We start from the raw sequence: 26,923 nt of genomic DNA on the forward strand, positions 1-26,923 counted from the left end.
GCGTAAAATGTGCGGGCGACTCCCGCATCCGGTGATTACGTCTGGTGCATAATTTGTGATGCGCCCGCGCCGGCCTACGCTTGATTTTTGTTAGATAAAAAACGGAGGGTCTGCCGCGGTCTGCGCTTGCGCAGCGGCGCGCTCGCTCGCTTGTTGTTTGTTTTTGTTGAGCCTTTTGCACCTGCACCCGTTTTGTTTTTCGTTTAGCCGTCGGTGCAACTAAATGGGATTTTGCGAGTCATATTTTTTTTCTTGCATAAGACTTGATGATTTCCTCTTCATGAATAACGCCCGCATTGCGTATGCAGAACAAGCTTAAATTACACAAGCGCTCATTTGTTCGTTGTTACTTAATAACATCATTACTACCTACTCCATACGGATTTTCAGTTTAAATAAATAGGTGCTTTAAGTGACTGGAGTAGTTACCTACGTACACGTACTGTACAAGTTAGGGCGCGCATTATAAATTGTTGAAGGTAAATTAGTACATATGTTGAATTCTAATGGTCGTGGTATGTTTGTTGCAGGGTCGGCGGGCATCGCAGGCGTCGCCGGGCGCGTGCCGGCGGCCGGATGCGCACGCGGCGACATAATGTGGCTGCTTGATGAGCCCAATCAGCCTTACGAAGGTGACTCCTTCTTTACTGTTTATTGCATGCGACACTACACTATTGTGAACGTGTCAGATTATACGACTGTTCGTTTGGAGACGGGTTCTTGAATACGTTAGTTATAGTCTTTAGTCCCCACAAGCGATACGTATTAGCGTATTGTTTGCAACGGTTCTCGCGAACATACTTTTACATAATTATAAGGGTGTTTACTAACATTCGTTACTAACTAAACTGAATTGGTTATTGGTTATTAATATTGAATGTCATTTCTTAACATTACAGATTGTGAGCAGCTACTCTGCTTCCGTTACTACAATGGTGATGGCGAGGAGTGCGTGGCGGAGTCGCCGACTCTGCCCGCACGCTTCAAAGTGGACCTCAAGAAGCTCCCGCTGCGACTCAAGGAAGGCATGTCCAGGAAAAGGAGCGGCGACCAGGTCTCTCCTTTCTCCTACAACAACGAAAGCTTTGAGATGAACTCTGAAAACCCTCGAGTTGAGTTCGTCCCAGGCACCAGCCAGGACATCAAGCATCTCAGCGAAAACGTTAACAAATGCTCAATTAGTGCTTTAGAAAGTAATGGGAACAATCCGAATCTCGAACAAAGTAAATGTGATCCTAGCAAATCTCTAGATAGTAATCTAAGTAACGAATCTCAGGTAATTAGTGAATCTCAAAGTGCTACAGACTGCAAACCGACATCCTCTGGAGTGAAGAAAAAGTGTCCTCCGCCTGTAGACACGGGCGGCGGGCAGGCACTCAACGGTGTTAAGAAGAAATCTAAAGTGAACAGCGGCTTCGACTCCCCAACCTCACCGGGTACTGAGTATTACAAAATATGGTCACCAAAGAATCCCTGCAAGATAATGAAGTTTGTGTACGACGTTGAAGGTGCTAACATGACAAGCGATGCGGAAAAATCACCGGTGCCGCCGCTGCCCCCGAGACAATCGCACAAACCGCTCGAGAGAATGCACGCGTTATCTCCGCCGCAGGTACCCAGACATCGAAAGCCAAAAAAACTCACAAAACCCGAAGACGCGTTCACTTTTGAATTGATTGACACGGACGAACAATTCTTTACCGATAACAATATCACTAACTCAGCTATGTTACAAGGCGAATTAAATGACTTTAAGCCCGGAGAGTTTTACTCCGGCAACCAGACAGCTATGTCCTCGACTGCCAGCTTTTGGCGAGGAGGACAAAACGTCGCGCCCCTCGCGACGCCAGAGACAGACGGCAGCTTATGCGAATCTACAATTTCCTCCATGAAATTATCTAGGTTAACTGAAGAAAAAAGAAAAGATGTACCTGAAGGCTCGCCTAGTATTAGTAGGAATAAGATAATGTTTATAAAAGATATAGGACCCGATAATTATATAACGACAACGTTCGCGAGAAAAGATAAGGTTCCGCCATCTGACACCGTGGACGGCGTCAACCTCACGCCAAACCATGCAAAGTCTGAAGAGAAGGCTCAAAACAGTTTTTTAAATGATATTAGTAATCATTCGGAATTTGAAGATGATAACAGAAACCAAATTGAGGAGAAAGAAATCTCGACCTTAAAAGGTCACAAGCCTTTGACAAGGCAGAGCTCGGGACGTGCAAATACTCCAACTATGATGACAGCTTTTTTGAATTCCTCGCATATAGATACTCCAAACAGAGAGATTGACAACAACAGTTCAAACGGACCCAGCTCTTGCAATTCATCCCATTCTGGTTCGCCAGTAGAAGAGGTCAATAAAGCGTTTCCGAGCGTAGGTACTATGATAATGAATAGGAAGTATTCTTGTGAGAATTCAACGCCAAAACATTCCAGCTTACCTAGGCATTTATTGAAAAATCTTGGATGCGAAAGTACACCTAAGCATTCGCCGCATAAGAGTAATAATGTTACGGATAGTCCAATAAGGCCACATCCAAGGGTTTTGACGCGGGTGGCGGCATTGGCGGGTGCAGCGGTGCCTCAATGTCCGCCTACTCCGACTCACCACGCGAGAAGACCACGGCCCGTGCCACCGCCGGACTTGCATCCTCCTCCAGTACAGTCTGAAAACAGGCCGCATGAGAACTTCGAAATGGTTGAGTTCACGAACGAGCTAAGGACTTCGGAGATCAGATCTCCTAACTTGGAGTTTGTGAATAGTAATCATTTCACGATAGTGCACGCGGGGCCCCCGGATGACGTAGTGTTGAGAAGACCGAGGCCTGTGGAAGACAGTGATGATAATGACAATGCTGTGGCGTCGCCGACTCCACTAAGGCATATGGCAGGGATCAGATTACCATCGATACCTGAGCGGGCGTCCAGGCAGATGGCCTTGACCGGAGATTTTCCAGCCAATATGATTGGCGGGATTATCGAATGCGAAGAACCTTTACCAGCGGGTGAGTTTTTTAAAATAAAATATTATATATTTTATTCGAATTTTGTTGTTGTGTTGAGCCGTGGTAGCCCAGTTGGAAAAACGCTTGAATGTGAAATCGCAGGTTCGAATCTTAAAATGGACCTAAACCAATGATTTTCGAATTTGTTTTCGAATTCATATTTGGATCAGTGGTGAAGGAAAAGATCGTGAGGAAATCCACATACCCAAGAAATCTGTTTCGGAATTTTGCGACCTAAACTTAACCTTATTGGGCTGGTTTTCCCTTCGCGGTTTAGAAAATCAGACAGGCAGTCGCTTCTTTAAAATATCGGACTGTGTAAACTGGATAACGCTAGGGAAATGATGACTAATAAATATAAACTTGTACGAATATTTACTTTTAAAGATTCACGCATTTTATAGATAATGATATATTTTTATCGGGTCGATACATGATTATCTAAATGTTAAATAATAATAGACAAAGAATAGTAGTGAAATGAGGGTAGTTACACCTACAACACCTTCGTAATGGCAACCACTCGCCGCGCCAGTCATCCCGCGACCACGGTCGCTGCAACGCGGCTGAAACGACGGGAAAACAAAATTAATAAGGTAATTGTTTTTTACTTCATTTTAACATTTTGATCACGTATCGACCCGTTAATAATAGTTTACTTTGTACGAATGGTGTTCGTCATCCCCCTAGCATTATCCCGTTTTTCACAGGGTCCGCTTACCTAACCTGAAGATTTGACAGGTCCGGTTTTTTTACAGAAACGACTGCCTGTCTGGCCCTCTAACCCGCGAATGGAAAACCAGCCCAATACAGGTTAGGTCACATACCTCCGAAAATGCATTTCTCGGGAATGTGGGTTTGTTTGTTTGGTTTGCTCACGATGTTTTCCTTTACCGCTGAGCACGTGACAATCATTTATGATCCAATCATCAATTTAAAAACAAATTCGATAATCATTGGTTTAGGCCTGTGCTGGATTCAAACCTGCGACCTGAAAATGAGAGGCAAGCGTTCTACAAACTAGGCTACTACGGCTCTACGACGGCTCTTTTTGTTCGAATGTCGTTATAACTAATAGACCATTTACTCTTCCAGGATGGGAAGCCAGAATGGACAGTCATGGGCGAGTGTTCTACATCGACCACATCAACAGGATGACGACATGGCAGCGGCCAGGGGTCAACGGAGCCACGCCACGGTCCCCGGAACCTGAAGTACAGAGGCGACAACTAGATAGGAGGTAGTTTATAGATTTTTTTCTGTGGTTGCATTTTTTTAAAGGTGGGGGTGTTTTCGTTATGTTGGCTCGTCTTATACTTTGGAGTTACCCTGGTAATCGTGGTGAGGATTAGCATTGGCAAATTGATGAAAGAAAGAAAGAAAGATTTATTACTTCCGGACACCACAGACACAGACAGACAGGTACATTACATTTAACACAGGACAGAAACCACACGGAAATCAATAAGTACATAGACAAAAAAAAATACCAAAACAAAAAGAAAAACAAACCAAAATCGAAAAACAATAATAATAAAACTAAGTATTCTAAATGCAACGCACTGACGGCCCGATCATCTGCGGTGGAGTCCGGAATAAAAGGACCTCGCCCAGCATAAGTCGCGGCGTGAGCCACGACGCTGGTATTCTGCGGGCCCTGCCGAGTGATGCATAGGGATGTGTTTGAAAATTACCCTGGTTGTGCCAGACGAAAGAGAAGTAGATTCTGGCTCCTTTGACGCCCTAAAACTACTTAATAATGATTTATAAAAAATCGGCGGGTGCTAATAGGCAATCGGAAACTCACATAAACACGGTGATAAGTTAAACTTAAGCTAACTCTTACAGAGACGACGACCCATTCATTGTATTGTTGGCTTGTCATAGGATTAAGCATACCTGGTTTTCTTAAACCATGGATCCATCGATACTAATACCCAACAGAGTATTCCCTTAACGAACCCCATACGACTGACTTCAGATACCAGTCCATCCGGCGCACCATGACCCGCACGCAGCTGGCCGAGGAGGACGGCGCATGCGCCCCGCCGGCCGCCTCCACGTCCGCGGCGCCCGACCCCCCGCATGCGCCGCACCCCGCCGCCGAGTTCCTCGCGAGACCTGACTTCTACTCCATACTACATATGAACCAGGTTTGTTCACTTACATACACATACTTGGCCCATTGTTATTATAAGCCGGAAGTCGTCCACTGCTAGACATAAGCCTCCCCCAAGGCGCACTCCGGATATTCATACAAAATACATCGTTACACAGACACTACACATTCGTTCACACGCATCTGTGTGTATGGCGTCTGACGCCATAAGATTGAAGACTAAAGTAAGACCGGGGGGGGGGGGGGGGGGGGGTTGAGGTAAAACTAGCAGCGGCTGGTGGGGAGCGGAGAGTTGCCGTTCTATACGTATTCCTTATTCTATGTCCAAGGATCGTCACAAGGACCGATCCTCTGCTACCCGCATCTAGATTTTTCCCGCGACCTTCAGGAGGTCATCTTGGGCCATGGTAGTTTTAAATAAATAGGCTAGCTTTCAACTAGTCAAAGCAGTTACTTTTTACTAAACGTAAAAACACGAAATTATTATGGAATTTGTATGAAAAAACATACTGTGACGTCAAAGCAAAACGTTATTATTGCGTTTTTCTTCATTAAAATTCATAAATAAATGAATTAAAAAAAAGAGACGCAGATGTCAGGGGCCTTTGGCGGCTCAAGTAATAGCTCAGTAATAATCAGGGTTGATGAGGTGGAATACCAACCTTATCGAAAACACACTTTCTTTTTTTATCTTCTTTTTCTTCCACTACACAACCGTGCGGGTTCTGAGGACAACCCACACGGTACGGTGTTTTTCGTAACCTAGAACTCCTTTTAAACATAAAAAACACATAACACTGGTTTCATCCGCATTAAATCAGGGATATGAGATATTTTAACATTGTTGCAAGTGCCATGATCACGGGATGACGTCATCGCACTTGCGGGAGTCTCATATCCCTGATTGAACACGGTAAAAACCTGGTATTGTGTTTTAACCTAAGTTGTAGGTAAATTGCAATGAAAATACTTAACATTCTCCACTAACTTGCCAAGTTAAAACAAAAGCCTTCTCCTTCCAGGAAGCGTCATCGCTCTACAATGGCAACTCGACTCTTAAGCACATGATATCCAAAATAAGGCGAGACACATCATCCTTCGAGCGTTACCAGCACAACAGGGATCTGGTAGCACTGGTCAACATGTTTAGTGAGAGCGACCGTGCTTTGCCACTTGGCTGGGATACCAAGCTTGATCGGAACGGCAAGGTAATTAATTGTTCTCGAAATTCTCGTAGAAAATATATTTGAAGGGGAAAAGGAGATCTCTATTCTTCTGTTCAAAAAGTCTTATGTAGAAAGTGGTCTTGGTTTTGTAAAAAATATCATTGACATATCGGAGCAACTGGCGAAGCTATTTTGTGTTTTTTTTTCTAAAGTAACATGGAAGCCCAGTAGGCAGAACACTTGCTTCTCATTTCGAGGTCGCAGGTTCCAATCCAGCACAGGCCTAGACCAATGATTGTCAAATTTGTTTTCGAATTCACGTTGTGATCATAAATGATTATCACGTGCTCAGCAGTGAAGGAAAACATCCTGAGGAAACCCACATTCCCGAGAAATGCATTTTTAGACGTATGTGACTTAACTTATATTGGGCTGGATTTCGCTTCGCGGGTTGGAAGGCCAGTCAGGCAGTCGCTTGTGTAAAAAACCGGACCTGACAAATCTTCAGGTTAGGTAAGCGGACCTTGTGAAAAAAGGGATAATTCTAGGGGTATGATGACATTTAAAGGTGTAATATGAGGTAATCCCGTCTTATACGCTAAAGACGCAAAGAGTACAATTTTATTTTCAGTTATGCCTGTTATTTTCTTATCTACCGAAAAGAAAAGGGACAAATAATCGACAGAAATCTAAAACAACCCTCTAAAATGTTTACATTAGTCAATAACCCGACAGAATTAAGTTGACAGCACACGTGAAACGGGTTGCATATAAGCGAGATGCTTATTTAATATAACAGGGTCATTCATTCATTTTAAAATTTACAGTTGTCAATCTCCCGTCCCTTTCCTTTTCAGCGGATAAGAAAATGACGGGTATAACTTTATAAAATTGTCTTGATAGTGAATACCACGTAAGCGCCTATTTGAAACATCACATTCAGGTGTGATTTATGTTAACAAAATCGCCTGATTGGGTTAAATTGTACCTAAGAACTGTATTTTTCCTTTTTTATAATGTTCCTATGACATCTTTTTTTGTACTGTACAATCGCAATAAATCTCTTTTGATTTTGAAAAACCTCGGAATAGGCAAGCTAGTTTCGATCCAGGTATAAAAGTAGTCTAAATTTTTACCCATGAAAAAATTACCCATTAGAATGTGATTTTCAAAAAAAGAATTTCTTACGTGGTTTTCGCATAAGGCGACGGTGCATGCCTAGTTTCCTGAAATAAATGGGACATTATTATAAACGGCCAGCGTTTCTACGTGGACCACGTGATGCGTCGCACCACGTTCATCGACCCGCGCCTCCCTCGTGCGCCCCAGGCCGGCCCGTTCTCGCCGCTACTGCCACAGCGGAGGCGGCCGATACTCATCGAGCAGGTGGCTTTCTAGCTTTGGATGCTTTGAGACCTGTGTTGTGTTTTGGCTTGTTGGTTTTTTGTTTTGGCCTTGACTTCATTCGGGTTTTATGTGTGGAACAAGATAGGTGAATTTGTCAAGTCACCATAACATTGAACTTAATAATCGCAAGGACTTTGACCAATAGCCATACGACGTCTACGTGGCTAGCATTCGCTTCGCGATATATATCGCGCCATGCCGCGAGGGATAGACAACCTAGTCAAATTAGATACTTTTTACGAAACTCCAAAACGATACAATTCTATTTACATAAACTCATACATAAACTCACGCCCGTAATCCCTAATGGGGTGGGCAGAGCCACAAGTAATCAAAGACAACTTGCAGCCACTGTTGATACGAAGTCCAAAGATGGATATGATGAACCTTATGGTGATAAGGGATCAGCCTATCGCCCATAACATTACAATTCTATTTAATTTTGAATATAGAACAACACGTATGACGTCATCGTACTCTTTGTAATTCTTAATTCAAATTAAGTGAAAAGTCGAATAGAAAAAATAATAATTTATGAATACTAGGCTGGCTTCTATTTCTAAATTACCATTTTATAATTTATCTTTGACCCAGTTACTAAATCTGTGACGTCGCACATTTAACTCAATTCTTGAAAAAATACCTTATCTCAACCCTATCTTGTTCTACTAAATATTTCCCAATCGCACGGTACATAATGAAAAGTACGCGGTAATATAAATTTAAATTGTGGGATAATTAATTGTGATAAACATTTTTCAAAAAATAATTATTTTAAAAGGTTTTTTTTTTGCAAAAAATGAAACATATAAAAATGGAATTATTTTTTCACTATTCGTTTCTCAAAACTTCGGTCATGGTCTGGGTTTTCATTTGCCGCATGTTCGTTTCTGTGTTGTGTTGTTTGTGTCTTTCTGTGTTTTTATTATTTATATATGGTGATTTAACTTCGTTACTTTTTCTTTGTCCTTTTTGGGTTTTTTTTATAGTGAGTCCTTTCGTTTTTTTATTCTTGTCGTCGCTTTTGTTTTGTTCTTTCTTAGCGTATTCTTCAGTCATTAATTGATAATTATTTTAAAATCCGATCTAACGTGTAACTACTTCTTAATCATTACTTTTCTTTCCTTTTAAGTATGATATCAGTGTTCTAGAAATTCTTTTTTTTTAGTTTGTATTTGTAAATTAAATGTTCGACTACATTATTAACCTTCTCGATGTACACTATTGTAAAAAAAATCGAAATTCAAAAATATAGAACTACAAAATACAGAACATTTTTAAGTTTACAATAAGTATTTTTTTAAGTTTACAATAAGCTTTAAGTATTTTGCCGCAAATTTCCTTGTACTTAGATAAGTAAGTCTTATTGTAACTGTTACCTTATTTGAGTGCAATAGAGTATTTGGACCCCGTCTAGAACCTACTTGACACAAAAAAGAAAACAATGCCTGAGTGAAAAATAAATTCCGCTCTTGCTAGATTAGAGAAAAAATAACTTCTGACCACAGAGTATAAATAGAATTGTTCTGTCTACACAGGCTCCTACACCACCTCCTCGACCGCCACTTACTGTGGGAGATGCGCACACGCACAATATTCAGCCTGAGATACCTGTCGCGTACAATGATAAGGTGAGATTCTTTTGCAGTTTCTGAGATTCTTTGATGAGTGAGAGAGTATGTCAGTCACTCAGTGACCTTTCGAGTTATGTATACAGGGTGTTGGAAAATTACACTTGATATCAACGCAGAATCATGGTCTGAATCAACCCTCGTAAGTTTTCGTTATGACGTCACTGACACCCTGTATAGAGGATTATTTTATCACCTACCTCCCTGTGTTACATATAGACGATTCCATCAATCCAATGTAAACATTAAGCTGCATAGACAACTTGCACGCAGGTGGTGGCGTTCCTGCGGCAGGCGAACATTATGTCGATCCTGCGCGAGCGCTGCGGCGGCTGCGGCGGCGCGCTGCGGGAGAAGGTCAACGCCGTCAGGGTGGAGGGCGCGCCCGCGCTGGCGCGGTACCAGAACGACGTGCAGCTCACCTGCTTGCTCAGGTCAGTGGGCCTTTCTATTATTTTAAGGAATAAATGGGCCGGAATGTTACGAAGGATGCCTTGGGAATCACGTAATACATATTATAATCTATTTTGTTTTATATAACATAAGCTCACGACTAAATCCCAATTGGGGTAGGCAGAGGTACGGTCACGAGCATTAATATGTATTATACAGTTTGGTACCATGTCACATTAAGTTTTTTGACAAATTGAACTGTAAGTCTCACTAAATGTCAAATATATTAGTAGGACAGAGTCCTAAAGTGGGTACCTTATATTGCTCATGACTGTACTTCCATCACAAGATCACTAACGCACGCCTCACCGAGCTGTAGACGGCGAGTCGTATCGGCGGCGATACGGCGATACGACTCGCCGTCTTCAATGGCCGAGCCAACTGTGTTAGTGAAAACAGCACTTGAGATAAATTATTATTGTTTTAAATTTTTACCATAGGATTACATTATTAAATTCAGATTTTTACTATATTGACATACAAAACCTAAAAAGGTAAACGGCACAACGCCATCTAGCGATCAGTTTATATAGTATTACGGTGCGCGTGTTTTGTTGCTGCTTCCACAAACTTTTCACAGATGGCGTTAAATGCACCTGCACATTATTATAAATTCGAATATAACTCTGTCTGTCTGTTTGTGTGTTGCCTTTCCACGCTTAAACCACTTAACCGATTTAAATGAAATCCGGTACCTATGGCGATTGTTTGAGATCCATAAAAGAACATCGTTTAATCTTTCGAACGCCGGAACGCGGATCTCGACCAGACACAATGTAAAATCTATTGTGTCTGGTATCTCGGCATATGAGAGGTTAAGTTTTATTTACGAAATCAACGGAGATAGAAAACGCGTCATCCATAAACATGGTCATAACTCGCACGCATTGTTAGTTACCTAATTCATAATCAAAATTCGTAAGTAAAAATCGAAATTAATTTGTTTTTGATCATCTTAGATTTGCTTATATTCCTAGCGTAGCATTTTATTATTTATCTATGACCCAGCTAGAGCTGCTGTGGTAGCCCAGTTGGTGGAACGTCTGCCTCTCACTTTGAGGTCGCTGGTTCAAATCCAGCACAAGCCTAAACCAATGATTATCGAATTTGTTTTCGATTTCATGTTTCGATCGTAAATGATTATCACGTGTTCAGCGGTGACGGAAAACATCGTGAGGAAACCCACATTCCCGAGAAATGCATTTTCGGAGGTATGTGACCTAACCTGTATTGGGCTGGTGGTTTGCGGGTTGGAAGGTCAGGCAACAGGCAGTCGCTTCTGTAAAAAACCGGACCTGTCAAATCTTCAGGTTAGGTAAGCGGACCCTGTGGAAAACGAGATAATGCTAGGGAGATGATATGACCCAGTTATCTACTTATTAGTTATTACTATAGGCCTTATTACACTACCTACCCAATCCATGTCGGATGCACCTCGGGATCGGGCAGTGTAACAGCACATCGGGTGGACATCGGCGGGTAAAAAAAGTTATAAACGACCGTGAGCAGCTACAAAAAGTCCCGTGTGGGTAAAATTCTTTCCTTAAACATAGCTTAGTATTAGACACAGATATAAATAGGTAGGTACCATAGCTGACTAAGTATAAAAATACTTGTATTACAGCCTATGATGCCTCTCTCCTGGATATTTATGTTATGTTAAGCTATCTAGTATACATACTTACGTTATCGAAACAAAGAAATACAGAAGTTTTTAATTAATGGCTTATCGAAACAAAAAGATCCTCTCTGTGTGGAATGTAGTTGTACGTGAGTGTGTGTGAGAGGGTGTGTAAAGTAGTCTAATAATGCCTTATGAGTCACAAGCTAGATAACTGTATACCAAATAGCTGCAAATTGGCGGGACGACGGTTTAATTTGTGTTTGAAACCAGTTGATTATAGTATACAAGTGGGCCAACTGTACTTATTATGATCTATGGTATATTATTGGGATATTTCGTGAATTATGCTGTGACAAATGTATGTCATAGAATACAAATAATATTATACTAAGTATAGAAGGGTCACTTCCGCTCTTAAAAAAAAATATATAATTATGTATATTAAATGTTTAATGTATTAAACGCTGGACTTAAACAAAAGAAAGGAAAACATGAAACAGTAGGACTGTGGGCCCCGTGCTGGGAGGTTTTTTAGCCATGTCTTTCCCTCAGCGATACAGCTTCCGATGTGGTAACAGTTTTACAGGCAGTTATATAATACGTAATTTAATTTTTGACGTTCACAAAGCGCTAACTATGTAAGCCAATTTTGATGAATAAATATTTTTGAATTGTTGCTCCGCATAAATACGAACTTGGAAAGAATCCTCGCAATAGACACTAATAGAGAAAGAAATAGAGGTTTTGTTGAAGAAAATCACATCGGAATAAGATTTACAATATAAGTAGGTGAGGATAAGTAGGCATCTAATGGAACGTCTTACTTTTGTTTCGGATGATATTTCATATTTGGTTGTTTAAATTCTAAACGCTTAGGGCTCACTCTTTCCAACAACATTCATTATTCCACAGAAAAAACAGTATCCATTTCAAATTAATTCCCTTTCCCACCGCGCGCGTCGCTGCGGTCGCGACGTGCGCGTACGCAGGGCTCATTACACTCCACAATCCGCCATATTATCATTAATTACGTCGGATTGTATGTCATTACTACCATAATCATTTCAATCGTTTCAATTGTAGGTTTTCACTCGGTGAACGGTTTAGGATTGGTCCTTGTTTTTTAAGTGATTGTGTATTTACTGTTATGTCAGTGAGGTATGCAAATATGCAAAGGTGATTTTTAAGTAGATTTTTAGTTAGTTCAATAATAATTCTCACTGTGGTCCTGTGGATTACCGCTTTGCTTCTCTAACGGGGAGCGCCAGTACGAACCCCGGTATCGGATTTACACCGTTGAGTTATTCATTTATCTTAAGTGCAGTTTTCACCAACACTATCACGTCGGTCTAACAAAAAGTTCGGTGAGGTGTGGGTACTAATTAGTTCGTCTTCTGATGGATTTCCCTCTGACTACTCCAAATTGGGACTTAGTCGTGGGCTCATGTTGTTGGTATGTGATATGATGTGTATGAAAAATAAAACAACACCTCAAAAATATGTTCGTAACTTGTATAAACACCTCATTTTTTTTAAATCGGGTACGATAAGTACACTGTAAAATACCTTTTTTACTAGACAGTTTAAATTAAAATAGCGACATAAAACAACCCAAGTAATTGTAAATTAATTTATATACAGAATCAAACTGGCTTCGTCTGAGCTTTCATAGTTTTTTCTCATGGCAATTAAATGCAAAGAAAATATTTAATTTTACATCAAGAACGAGGTAAGAAGGTTTAAGGTTCATATTTGTTGATTCGTAAGTAAGTTGTTAAGTGGTTCCACGGAACGCTGCGTTTGCGCAAATTAATCGAAGATTGTTGAACAACCTCGTGAGCGGTGTTACTGTTTGAATTCACTCTTTAAATGTGAAATCATAAAACAGTTCATATATTTTTTTTAATTTCTTCTATTTCGGCCAAAACATCACGCCCGCATACTCCAATGTGGCATTGCTTGGTAAATAAGTAATTATCATTTATTTGCCTTAAAAATGGTACAATTTTTGCAGATGGCCAGCAATTAAAATATGTCATAATTAGTTATAAAATATCTTAAATAGTCTTTAGTTAATAAATAATACGCAAAATAATCTAATACATTTACTTTAATACAATAAAGGTGTGTTAAAGATCAGACATCAAAGCGTTTCAATTAATATCATTACCATATTTTTTAATTCTCAAATAAAGATAAATATTCCACACAAAATGTTTAATCGACTATAAAGTGACTTCGAATCGAGAACGAGCGCTTTAGTAGCGTATCCAGTAGCGAAGTATTTACGAACTTTTATTTTTACTTTACAGAAGTCTGTCTTGTTTTTGCGCTCGCGCAGGCTAATCTTCGAGTGAGGATGATCGATGTTGAATGCGGTTCAACTGGTATTCGTTACACACCTCCAGGATTTAAACGTTTTATTCTATTCACTTGCTAAATAAAATCGTATCCTTTTTGGATAGTATTTTTTAATAATATACGTAAGGACTAGCTGTTATCCGCTATAAAATATAGAGGTTTCATACAAATTTTACCACCCACTTTTAACTCGAGAGTAATGACCTTCATCATCCTCCTCAGTATTCGTTACTATGTCACTTACACCCCGTACAAATACATACAAGTAGCTATACAAGTACATATCGGTATTAGTGACATAACAAATACTGGGGGGATGATTCAGACTATGATTCTGAGTTGATATCAAGTGGATTTTCCTGTCGGAAAATTCGTGAGAATTTTACTATTTTTTTTAAACTATTTTCAGTTCCCTACTTTTGCGACGGAATGTTCCACTTGATATCAACTCGAAATCATGGTCTGAATTATTCCTCTTTCGTTACGATGTAACTAATACCCTGTATACATTTCATAGGTAGTTTGCATTTCGTATTACAAGTATTTATATCCTCCGCAAGTGGTACGGACATAAACAATAGTGCAAACAGTTAGTCCTACAAGTATCCGCATGTCTTTATAAGGGTAAGCCCACATTTGTCCTGCACTACACGTCGTTTATAAACAAACAGAATTACCGCTATAATCTTATTGTAATGGAGCATGCGCAGGGGGACCCTTTGTGAATCTTAATATTGTGTGAATGTTACTTAGAAATACTCAGAAATATGATACTGATAAGATTCATTGTCGTTTCGTACCTTAGGTGTCATGCTGATTACTATCACGTCATCATCACTAATTTAAGAGCCATGCTCTTGTCGGTGTAGCATTCTCCATGCTACTTTTTAGGGAAAAATAGGGCACTGGTTTCACTATTGCCTTCCGCCCCGCAGTACTTGTCTGACGCGAGTGGGATGGCGCCCAGAGTAGTCTTTTGCAAACCCGTACTGGGACTCCTGTCAGAAAGTAAGTGCGCAATGCAAACAAATGTCAAATAGCAATATTGGTTTTTAGATGAATTACCTACCTACTTCCTTCGAAGAGGCCCTCCCGCCTCGACGAGAAAGGTGCTTAATGAAACTTTTTGTCTCCGGGCCAAATGGACCCATCGTTTCAACTGCAATAATTGTATTCCTTATATCAACATCAGTTGAGTTGAATAATTATCAGCTTATTTGGTAAAGCGGAGTCAAAGTTTAATTCTTTTGTCATTCAAATGTTGCACCAAAACTGTTGAATGAACAATGTCGTGGGTACCGAAAATACTTGCACGGGGGCAATGACCTGTGTAAATGTGGTTAACAAAATAATAGACGTAGGTAGATAGTACAATCAGTATAAAGAAAATTATTTTGTAATAGGTTAACTAGGTTAACCTACCCTGTTTCATTCGACACTCCCATGAATTAGGTAATATCGGTATGTATTTGTTTGTTCGAATTCTACGGACTATTCGCATGTTTAAATTATATAACCTAAAATCGGTAAAGAAAAAAACATAAAACAATATAAAGACACACAAACATACGTATTCTATAGACAGTAACACATGTTTGAGAAGTACTTTATTTCAAATGATTAAACCATTAAAGAATCTAAAATAAAACTACTACACACTCAAACAAATTATCCAAACAAACAGAAATCGATTTGCCGCCAAATCAACAGCTGTGCCCGCGGCCGCCATTGCTGTTAAAATTGAATTGTCAATGTTGCCATATTACAATTTGTTTGCGCGCCCTTGCGTTCGTTTATAGAGCCTATGTTAATTTATAACACAAAAGTAGTAGCCAATGTTAGTTTGGCGATGTCGTGTGCTTACGAAAAATCTCGAATGTGTAATAAGTATCTAAGTATTCGGTCGGTGATGTAAAATTGCTTCTTCTGCTTCAACGCTTCCCATTTTTTTTATTTACTTATTGTAACTAGGGAACTCACGTCACGTCAAAAAAGCTTTACTCGAATGATTACATGTTCTCTCAGCTTGGAGTAGGTAAATGGGGCCTATGCTGTTATTTATCTAAAAGTATTTTTCTTTGGCTGGGATGAAATGTATAGTATATAAACCCACTCCTCGACAGCTGTGTTTAAGTCCCATGTAATAGGGGACGAGCTGTTGCCATTAATCGGGCACAAATCCTGGAAACCATGTGTTAAAAGTATCTATTACCATTAGTGTAGGTACGTAAGCATGTTCAACTTTTGTTGCCGACTGTTCGACCATAACGCGGGTGACAAAATACAAGAACTATGTGGCTTCAAAAGCAATACAATGTTACGTTTACGATTTATACAGAACAGACATAAAATGCTTTGTGATTAGATCTTTTGAACACTTTAAAATAACTAAGTTGTGAAGTTTAAACACTAAACACGTTTATTTTATTGCAACTTTTGTGTTAGAAGCCAAGAAGCATTCAATTATATGCTGGGAACGCATAGAAAAAACATAGAACGCGTTTGGTTGGTTATCTTTTTAGGTATGTCGTAAAAACCAACTCAGGCTCATCACCTATCGCATTGGTCTAACAGAAAGCTCGGTGAAGTGTGGGTACTTAGTTCATCTTGCGATGGATGTACCCCAATTAGGCAAGGCTAGAGCTTATATAGTCGAGATATTCCTGTTAGGCCGCAATTTTATCATTACTTTTCTTAAGATACTGCATACAAAAGTATTTTTTTGATAAATAGCCGATCACACTAAAGTTTTTTAGATTTCCATTGATATGGAGGGATCTCCTTGCATGATAATCGATATTTGTTTATTTTTTCCATGCAGGTTATATATAATGCACAAGACGACCATTTAATATTATGTAATACAAACTGGATTTAAAAAAAAAAAGAAAAGAAAGGAAAACATGAAACAGTAGGACTAGGGCCCTGTGCTGGGAGGTTTTCTGGCCACGTCTTTCCTCAGCGTTACAGATTCCGATGTGGTAGTAGTTTTACAGCTAGTTACATAATATTTTTTTTGTAATTTAATTTTTTTGACGTTCAAAAAGCGCTAACGTTGTAAGCCAATTTTGAAAATTTTTTTTGATTTTTTTTTTTATTTTGAATATACTATCGTGGAGCTCCGTGCGTCGTAAAGTTTGTAGACGATCTAAACTGGAGTGCAAAATTAAAGTATGAACTATTTGCTCATACTCGCTCACTTGACTCACTTGGCCCTCCCAACCTTTTTCTTCTATTCCGTGGGTGGGTCTAACAGAAAGCTCGGTGAAGCGTGACTTCGGAAGGCACGTTAAGCCGTTGGTCCCGGTTACTACATACTGATGTAAGTAGTCGTTACATGTGCCATGTCGTCGCCCATGTACGCCTCTGGCGGCTCAATAGTAGCCCTGACACCATGGTTGATGAGGTTGGTACTCCACCTCACAACCCACACGATAGAAGAAGACTAGTACAATTGACAATATAGTCGTAAGCCTATGTTATGTTATGTTGTAAAGTAGTTATCCCTTAAAGATAAGGGCCAAATATTTGTCTCATCTATTATCACCAGTAGTTAAACAGTTTAAAGTATTAACGACTGAGTTACGACCGTACTTTATCTGTGGATTCTTTGTTGGTGTCCTTCACTCTATCTGGTGTGTTTGGTCACTAGACTGTTTGTCTCTTGGTAATGGGTCTTGGAGTACGTTATAATGAAGTCGTAATACATTTTATCTACATACATACCTCCAGCTTAACAGCTCTTAGCAGCCTCAGTGGTCTAGTGGTTAGAGCGTTAGGCTCACGATCTGGAGGTCCGGGTTCGATTCCCGATGGGGACATTGTCGAAATCACTTTGTGTGACTGTCCTTTGTTTAGTAAGGACTTTTCCGGCTTGAATCACCTGATTGCCCGAAAAAGTAAGATGATTCCGTGCTTCGGAGGGCACGTCAAGCCGTTGGTCCCGGCTATTAGCCGTAAAAACACCTCCACCAACCCACAGTGGAGCAGTGTGGTGGAGTATGCTCGCTGTGCCTAGCAGTGGGACGTATATAGGCTGTTTATGTTTATGTATGTAACTCTGTAGAATAATCCCTATTCAAGTGGGTAATAAGTTTAAGTAGAAGTCCGTTTGTACTGTATACAGAGTGTTAGTGACACAGTACCGAATACTGAGGCGAATGATTCAGCTTATGATTCTGAGTGATCAATAGAATTTTCTGTCGCAAAATCCATGATTTTTTTCAAAGTTTTGTTACAGTGTCACTAACACTCTGTTTAAAGGTATTTATAAAATATTTGACATTGGATCTTAAGAGCTCTGTTCGAATAAAATGTGACCCTATTATAACAATTAATAGGTTGGAAATTAATTAAAAATGTGTGTTGGTCCCGAAATTCTGTGATTTTGCAAGGACGGTCAAGCTATTAGCATATTTTAATGATGGCCACACTTTGTTATGATTTCTTGGAACGTACCGTGGGAAAGAAAATATATATTTAATAGTAAAATATATTATATATCATTTATTACACGATGATATTAGTAGAACAGAGAGTTTGGTCTTCTTCTATCGTGTGGGTTGTGAAGTGGATCACCAACCTCAGCAACCCTGGTGTCAGTGTTATTTTTGAGCCGCCATAGGCCCCTGACATGACTCATGTATCGACTACGTACTTACATCAGTAAGTAGTAACCGAGACCAAAGGCTTAACGTGCCTTCCGAAGCACGGATCATCTTACTGTTGGACAATCAGGTGATCGGCCTGTAATGTCCTGACCAAACTAGAGATCACAAAGCGGTGTTTGTGATATGTCCCCACCGGGATTCGAACCCAGGGCCTCCGGATGTGAGCACAACGCTCAACCACTGGACCACGGAGGTTGATCTCTATCTATCTAATGAAAAGTAAGAAATAATATTCTGTTGAATACAATGTTAGAATCTAAATTTTGAAGTCGGCGCAACCAGCACTCTTAATTACCCGCAAACCTTGCAAATGCATGCATGGTTAGTTTAAAACGGGAACTGGTGGAACATGGAAATCGACCGTCTATCTATCTACTTCTTTCACATCAGATTGTTGTTTTTGTGAAGTGTGGGTATACTTAGTTCATCTTGCGATGTCTGTATCTCTGACTACCCCAATTGGGAACATAGTCGTGAGCTTATTTTATGTTACTAAATAGTCACTGTGATCATGTGGTATAGGCGCTTACTTTTCAATCGGGAACGCCTGCTCAAACCCCGGTACCCGATTAGCGATTAATTTACCAAAATGGCAACGGGTGAGATGACGTCAGCGCGGCTAACCTTGAAATGGTAGCTGTCACTTTTGACCATACCTTGTTTTAGTATACCATGATCAACCCATAATAATTATGTACGGATACTGCATCATCATTCCCTGTGACTGTGTTGTGTGGAGCCTGACAGAGGGCAGCAGTAACTGTCAGTACTATTCAGAGGCGGAGGACAGGAGTCCTAGTATGGCTTTGTAATAGACTACTCTGGGCGCCATTCCACTTACGTCAGACAGAGTACTGCGGGGCGGAAGGCAAGAGGGAAACCACTGCCCTATTTTTCCCTAAAAAAATAGTGTGGCAAATGCTGCATCGACAAAAGCGTGGCTCTTAAATTGATGATGATGATGACTGCATCATCAGCGCCGTGGACGCGGGACTTCTTGTCGCGTGGATTCTAGTTAAGGATATGACACACCTATTAACCATAGGTAATCCTATTAAGGCTGGGCATTTCCTTCGATTCCAAGTATCTAAGATAATTAATTGCCTACGCAGTTTGCATAAAAAATGATATCTCTTTACTTGTATGGAAATTCTGCGCGGAAAACTACTTAGGAATTTGTGTTCCTATAATTATTTAATGTGTAGCGGACTCAACTAGTTGGCCACCTAGTTCCGCTCACATGCAACAGATGGCGCCACATTCAATAATGCAGACTTCAAGCGGTCGTGAAACGCGATATCGAAGTTTACACAGCAAGACGCATATATATACAACTTCCAACACAACACTGTTGGATCGTCGATCCCTAGTCACACTAACAACTTGTGGCTAGCGGGGTACTATGCTCAGTTCGGTACCCCGAAAACATCCTTTGGCGGCAGCACACCCACGCCGCCAAAAATGGTTTGTTGAAAAGACATAGATACGGAAATGCTGTATTTTACATGTACGCATTACATAAACTCACGTCTGCAATCCCTAGCGGAGTAAGCAGAACCACAAGTAATCAAAGAAAACTTGCAGACACATGATCGAACTCCTAAGATGGATATGATGAATCTTAAAGGATCAGATCAGGAGCGTATTTGACCCTTCACACATAACATAATCTCACGCTCCACGCCTCACGGAGCTTTCTGTTAGACCAGCGTGATAGACGGTGAGCCGTATCGCCGTCTATAACGATCAACTACGTAATGTTATAATATTTTTTAATGTTATTATTAGTAATATGCCGTTCCGAGAATGTTTCCACTTAGGAAACTTTCCCGGCAGTAAAAAGGTAAAAAAGTTATGTCAAAAGAGATTTATTACCTACCCTTTAGGCACAGTGCAACATAGAACAATTTAAAAAAGCAGACAATATCCTTACTCATCCTCCTAGCATTATCCCGTTTTTCACAGGGTCCGCTTACCTAACCTGAAGATTTGACAGGTCCGGTTGTTTACAGAAGCGACTGCCTGTCTGACCTTCCAACCCGCGAAGGAAATACCAGCCCAATACAGGTTAGGTCACATACCTCCGAAAATGCATTTCTCGGGAATGTGGATTTCCTCACGATAAATAATCATTTATGATCCAAACATGAATTCGAAAACAAATTCGACAATCATTGGATCAGACCTGTGCTGGATTCCAACCTGCGATCTCAAAGTGAGAGGCAAGCGTTCTACCAACTGGGCTACCACGGCTCCTTACTATCCAGTGTCTTTACTATTAAACAGTTTTTACGACAGGAGCATTCCCACTTTGGGAAAATTCCCGGGAAAGGCACGTTATTTGGTTATTAACAAGTAAATAATGAATTGTTTATGAAATCGAAGGCAATTTAATTTACCTACACTTAATCGGTAAGAGACTTGGCGTACCGGTGGGTCCTTATTACTGATAGACTACTCATTATGTTAATAAGCTGTTTAGTTTGCTCCCACGGACCTTATGGGATAAATATACCTCAACGAATAGTAAAAGGTAAAAATTGTGGGATTTACTAAAACTTTTACAGTAGATAAGACGAGGCCTTCACCCCATTCAAGCAGCGTATATTTATTGTGATTATGTTAAAATTAAACTTAAACACGCGCAATTTACGTCCAGCCTTCGCGGCACGGCAACCGTGTCGCGCGCGGCGCGATATATATCGAGGCCATTAACCAATAGCCGTACGAAGTTTATCCATGTAGATAGCATTCTTTGCGCCTATTGGTCGAATAATTCGCGTCGTGTTGTCGTGCAGAGTCCTGTAGGTGGTAGATTGCGCGTTTCTCGGGCGTAAAATAAAACGCGCAAAAAGCTGTGTCAAGGAGATCAGATGAGATAGTCTTATAATTCTAATAATCACGCTGGAAGGTGTAGTAATTATCTTTACGTCATTATTATACCAGTATGAACATTGACCTTATACACGCATGGGAATGAAACGCCGATTAAAACAAGAGATATCGTAGACCCTAAGCCCTAAACCACTGAATTCGACAGGATTATTTGTGCTGTCCTAAGTGCCATAACACCTGCACTATTAAAGACCTTCACGAAGCCACTGACAATGCCGTAAGCGTGGCCAATTATTGGTCAGCAAAAATTTTGTATCGATCGCCATCGACTCGCAAAGAAGAAGACTTAATTCGACTTTAAATTATAAAAAATAAAATAAAATAAAAAGTCATTTAAAGTCATGTATTGAAAGTACATACTTAACAGTTGTTCGTGGATAGGACTTCCCAGTAAGTAATGAGGATACTTGAGTTGGGAATGTCCCGCTACTTCCCTTAGGTCTTACTAAAAATATTACGTTTTTATTATATTATTAAGTTTGTAGGTAAATATTAAATGGTCTTAAGCTATGAATGTGTGAGATTTAACAAAAAATAAAAATAAAAAGTAGTAAAGTAATTGTAGTGATGAAGTGTCCTTACGTTAAGGTGGATGAAAAGGAGAAGTGTTTGTGTGTGTGTGTGTGTGTGTGTGTGCGTGTTCGTGTGCGTGAGCGTGTTCGTGGGCTGAAATTCGACTTTATGAGTGCAAAAGTTAAAAAAGCGGACCTGTCAAATCGTTAAGTAAAGCGGACCCTGTGAAAACGGGATTAGGCTAGAGAGATGATGAGTGCAAAAAACAATTTGAGAACAAGTCTTGGAAACCACGTGATGTCAGCTATCTATAATCCAAATATGAATTCAGGACTTAATCTAATCAGGGCTGATTCGAATGCCCCATGTTCGAACGCCGGTGAAGACACATCACAATAATCACTTTGTGATCCCTAGTTTCGTTAGGACATTACAGGCTGATCACCTGATTGTCCGAAAGTAAGATGATCCGTGCTTCGGACGGCACGTTAACCCGTTGGTTCCGGTTACTAATTACTGATGTAAGTGAGTAATCGTTACATGAGCCATTTCAAGGGCCTTTGTCGGCTCAATAATAACCCTGACACCAGGGCTGATGAGGTTGGACTCCAACTCACATTCCACATGATAGAAGAAGGGCTTAATCATATTTTCAAAACAGTTTCATTTAATCCAATAATAATAATTATAAATATATTTTACTTTTCTCAAATGATTAACAGATCTACTAAGCTAATTAGTATGAACGCAACAGCCCTACAATTGTTTTTATCCGGTCGCGTGCGCAGCGAACTCAATTCACGAGTCATGCTTTAATTACACGCATAAACTATAGCTAACATTTGAGTTTAACTGTAGTTATTTTAGCCCATGCTCACTGATCGCACTGGGGTAGGAAAACGCGGCGATTGTGGTAAATCGTGTCAGTTTTATTTATTTATAAAAGTTAAATAAAATAGAAGTTACATCAGGAATTAGACTGTTACATAAGCCAATAGGTGCGTACAACATTTGCAGTGTAAGACAACGCGATCTTTTAGGTAGATAACTCATCATCATCATCATCTTCAGCCGTACGACGCCGTGCCCGCATCCAGCGGCTTCCCACGACCTTCACCAGATCGTCGGTCCACCTTGTAGCGGGCCTACCCACTGAGCGTCGTCCAACACGTGGTCGCCATTCTAGAACCTTTCCGCCCCAGCGGCCATCGGTTCTCCTCGCTATGTGTCCTGCCCACTGCCACTTCAGCTTTGCAATTCTCCGAGCTATGTCGGTGACTTTAGTTCTCCTGCGGATCTCCTCATTTCTGATTCGATCGAGCAGGGAAATACCGAGCATAGCTCTCTCCATTGTCCGCTGAGCGACACCGAGCCTTCTCACGAGACCCATAGTAAGCGGCCACGTCTCACTGCCGTAGGTCATTACTGGCAGATAACTAAATTATACATATACAATTACACAGATTATACTGCCTAATAGAATTGAAAAATAAGTCTAGATCAGACATTGCGGCGCTTAGTTCATTATGTGTCACGCGGATGCGACATTGGTTCTGTTAGAGAAAGGACAAAATGTGTTGCTGATGGGTTTTTAAATATATTTGGCCTGTTTGCAGTTATGTTCGGCTGCTTTTACTATGTCACCCAAGTATCTATATATTTTGTGGTTACATAACATAAATAGCCTATAAACGTCCCAATGCTGGGCACAGGCCTCCCCTCAATGAACCGGAGGGGTATGGAGCATATTTATAATTGAAGGATATCTTATCTTATACACTTGCCGTGTGATTGCTAACGTATCTCTCCATAAGTAAACAAACCCTAGTGTTTAAATTTGGAAAATAATAGTACGCTAATAGTATCACAATTGGAGGCATTTTCAGTAAAATCTATTGCCTATATGAAAATAAAAACATACTGTGCATTGACATTTTCAGACAATACAAAACCGCGGCGTTTTTCTTACTCTGTTCTTTTTAGAAGATGAATCCTAATACAGATCTCGGTCTGCTCATGCGCAAAATTAGCTGAAATTAATAGGATTTTAATACTACAATTGCGTTACGTCAATCAACAAAATGTTTATGTTGTTACGTCTAAGATTACATTGCAAGTTTTCGATCGATTACATTTTAGAATCGATCGTGAGGTCAATTTGGAATTTTCTTAATACGTGCGAAATTACGTTTGTAATGAAAAGTAATTCCGAGAAATTGATCTACAAAGTTGCTAAGAAACATAAGCTCATGACTATATCCCATAGAGGGTAGTTAGAGGTACATCCATCGCAAAAACTAAGTACCCATACTTCACCGAGCTTTCTGTTAGACCAACGTGTTAGGTGGTGAGAATTTCGTCTGCGATCGTGCGAATTTGCAAATGTTAATTTTACTCGCATTGGGTGCCTCATGACAGGTACAGGCGTCGTGGTAGACCTCGAAAGAGATGGCGCGTCGATTTGGACGCTTGCCGGAGTGACTGGGCGGAGCACGCACAGGACCGCGAAAATTGGAAAGAGGAAGGGGAGGCCTTTGCCCAGCAGTGGGATCTTGTAGACTAGATTAGATTAGAGTTTTACTTACTTCACTACACTGTACCTGAACACAAAGACTATTTATCTATACTGTACTGTTATAATAAATACAATTATGGGGAATACAATTATTTTGATTGATTTGATTTCTTCTTCTTCTTCTATCGTGTGGGTTGTGAGGTGGAGTACCAACTTCACCAGCCCTGGTGTCAGGGTTACTATCAAGCCGCCAAAGGCCCCTGACGTGGCTCATATAACGACTACTTACTTACATCAGTAAGTAGTAACCGGGACCAACGGCTTAACGTGCCTTCCGAAGCACCATTTGTTTTTAAATAGTGCGTTAAACAGTTACTATACTAGATTGTAAAAAAAATACTTTCATATCATAGTAGTATCGACATTATCTTCCACGCTGCTCCATAGTAACATACATAGTTACATAAACTCACGCCTATTTTCCACCAGAGTAGGTACAGTCATGAGCAATATCATGTACCCACTTTAGAACCCTGTCGCAGTATCATATTTGACATTTAATAAGACTTACGGTTTAATTTGTCAAAAAGCTAATGTGACATGGTTTCAAAGTGTATACATATTACTACTGGTGACCGTACATAAATTGTCCTTCTTCATCATAACACCTTACTGTATAGTAGATGTACCATTCAGACAAATGTTATAAATACGAAAGTGAGTTACTTTCGTCTGTCTGTTACCTTTTCACGCTTGAACCGCTGTACCGATTTAAATGAAATTTGAAATGGAAAGTTTGAAGCCCAAGATAGGTAATAGGCTAGTTTTTATTTCGAAAATGATTTATTAGTACACAATAAAAAACATACAAAAAAATAGACCAGAAAAATGTTTTAAAATATTAGCCTCTAAAGGGTTTAAAACAGGAGTGGAAAAACAAGTGCCGCGCGCGATAACTGAAGTCCACGCGAACACAGTTTTACATAAACATATACCTCTCTCTTTATTTAAGAGCTGCGCTCTTGTTGGTGGAGTAATCGCCATGCCTCTCTTCTTCCCGCCAAATCCTTCACCTCCCGATACGACACGACCTGCACCTTCTCTTTTATTTGTTTCATAAATGTTCTCCTAGGTCTACCCCCTCCTCTCTTCCCTTCAATTTTTCCTTCTATGGCGTTTGTTTGCAAACATATACCTACTGCTACTTAAATAGGTCTAAGACTAAACAAGGCACTCTACCCAATTAATTTAGCGGTCGAATATTTCGCAAGTGGCGAAATTAATCAACGACATGAGGGTTTGTCCCTCGCTGCGCGTGCGCTATGCGGGCATTAGCATACAATCGCTCTTTGTTCTTAAGCTTAGAGTACATGTCTTCATAACAAACAAAATGTATACTATGCACACTTGTAACTACTACTTCAATTTGTTGGCAACGAATGATGAATAAAGTTGTTTCCCTTTGCACTCTTTACTCCGTCATTAATTAACGTAACTTTTTTGAATATTTTTTCCTGTTCTTTTATTTGCATAATGTAAGATTTATAAAACTATTAAACAGACCTTATTTTCCGCGGCGCATAATTTTTAGACTTAGATTTTTTTCGACATAAATTGCTGTTGCAGTTTCTTGTCATTTCTTCTCCTCAGCCATGACACCTTGCGAAATGACGTAAATTCAAAAATGTTACATTGACTTTCAATAAGTTTATCCATGATAATTACGTTGAATAAGTGATTCTGATTCTGAATGATTCTGATTCTGAACAACGTCATGGCGTTCTAAGTGACTTACAGAAACATCTAGACGCTTTTTTTTCTAAGTAAGAAGAGTTTCCTCAGAGAACATTTTTTAAATAATAGACTAGTTTCCGACTAGTCAAATCAATTACTTTTTACTAAAGGTCAAAACACGAAATTACAATGGAATTTGTATGATAACGCAACCTGTGACGTCATTGAAAAATTGACAAAATATCCCACTTATTATTATTTTAGATCTGTCTTTATTTAGTAATCTGAATTTCGTAATTTATCGGTGACCCAGGAAACTACCCAATTTTATTAAATAATATACATAAACAGCCTATATACGTCCCACTGCTGGGCACAGGCCTCCCCTCAATCAACCGGAGGGGGTATGGAGCATACTCCACCACGCTGCTCCACTGCGGGTTGGTGGAGGTGTTTTTACGGCTAATAGCCGGGACCAACGGCTTAACGTGCCCTCCGAAGCACGGAAACATCTTACTTTTTCGGACAATCAGGTGATTCAAGCCTGAAAAGTCCTTACCAAACAAAGGACAGTCTCACAAAGTGATTTCGACAATGTCCCCATCGGGAATCGAACCCGTTATTTAATTTTAATTAAAGAAAATAATATATCCATGCTTAATTATTTACAATATCAACACTACTGTGTAAACCAACCCTAACCAGAGTCCTAAGGATGTAGGTTACCATTCAATTGATTGCAACAACTCGTATTGGATTAACAAAAACACTATTTAAGGTGATAATCCCAATGTATTCAATTATTCAACTATCAATTGCCA

General features: G+C 40.0%; 1 protein-coding gene across 9 annotated transcripts in view; it reads left to right on the forward strand.

The window, feature by feature from the left end:
• Positions 1-26,923, forward strand: part of LOC126367741 (E3 ubiquitin-protein ligase HECW2) — a 126,607-nt gene that overhangs the window by 45,563 nt on the left and 54,121 nt on the right. For 8 of the 9 annotated variants that reach the window (XM_050011437.1, XM_050011436.1, XM_050011438.1 and 5 more), the window contains 8 exons: positions 531-632; positions 900-3,014; positions 4,110-4,254; positions 4,996-5,167; positions 6,156-6,341; positions 7,560-7,685; positions 9,245-9,337; positions 9,611-9,771. In XM_050011437.1, coding sequence (XP_049867394.1) covers positions 531-632; positions 900-3,014; positions 4,110-4,254; positions 4,996-5,167; positions 6,156-6,341; positions 7,560-7,685; positions 9,245-9,337; positions 9,611-9,771 — 3,100 coding nt within the window. The remainder of the gene's footprint in view (positions 1-530; positions 633-899; positions 3,015-4,109; positions 4,255-4,995; positions 5,168-6,155; positions 6,342-7,559; positions 7,686-9,244; positions 9,338-9,610; positions 9,772-26,923) is intronic. The other variant, XM_050011442.1, reaches the window with a different exon arrangement.

The sequence above is a fragment of the Pectinophora gossypiella genome, chromosome 6 (genome assembly GCF_024362695.1).
Source record: "Pectinophora gossypiella chromosome 6, ilPecGoss1.1, whole genome shotgun sequence".
NCBI classification, from domain to species: domain Eukaryota; kingdom Metazoa; phylum Arthropoda; class Insecta; order Lepidoptera; family Gelechiidae; genus Pectinophora; species Pectinophora gossypiella.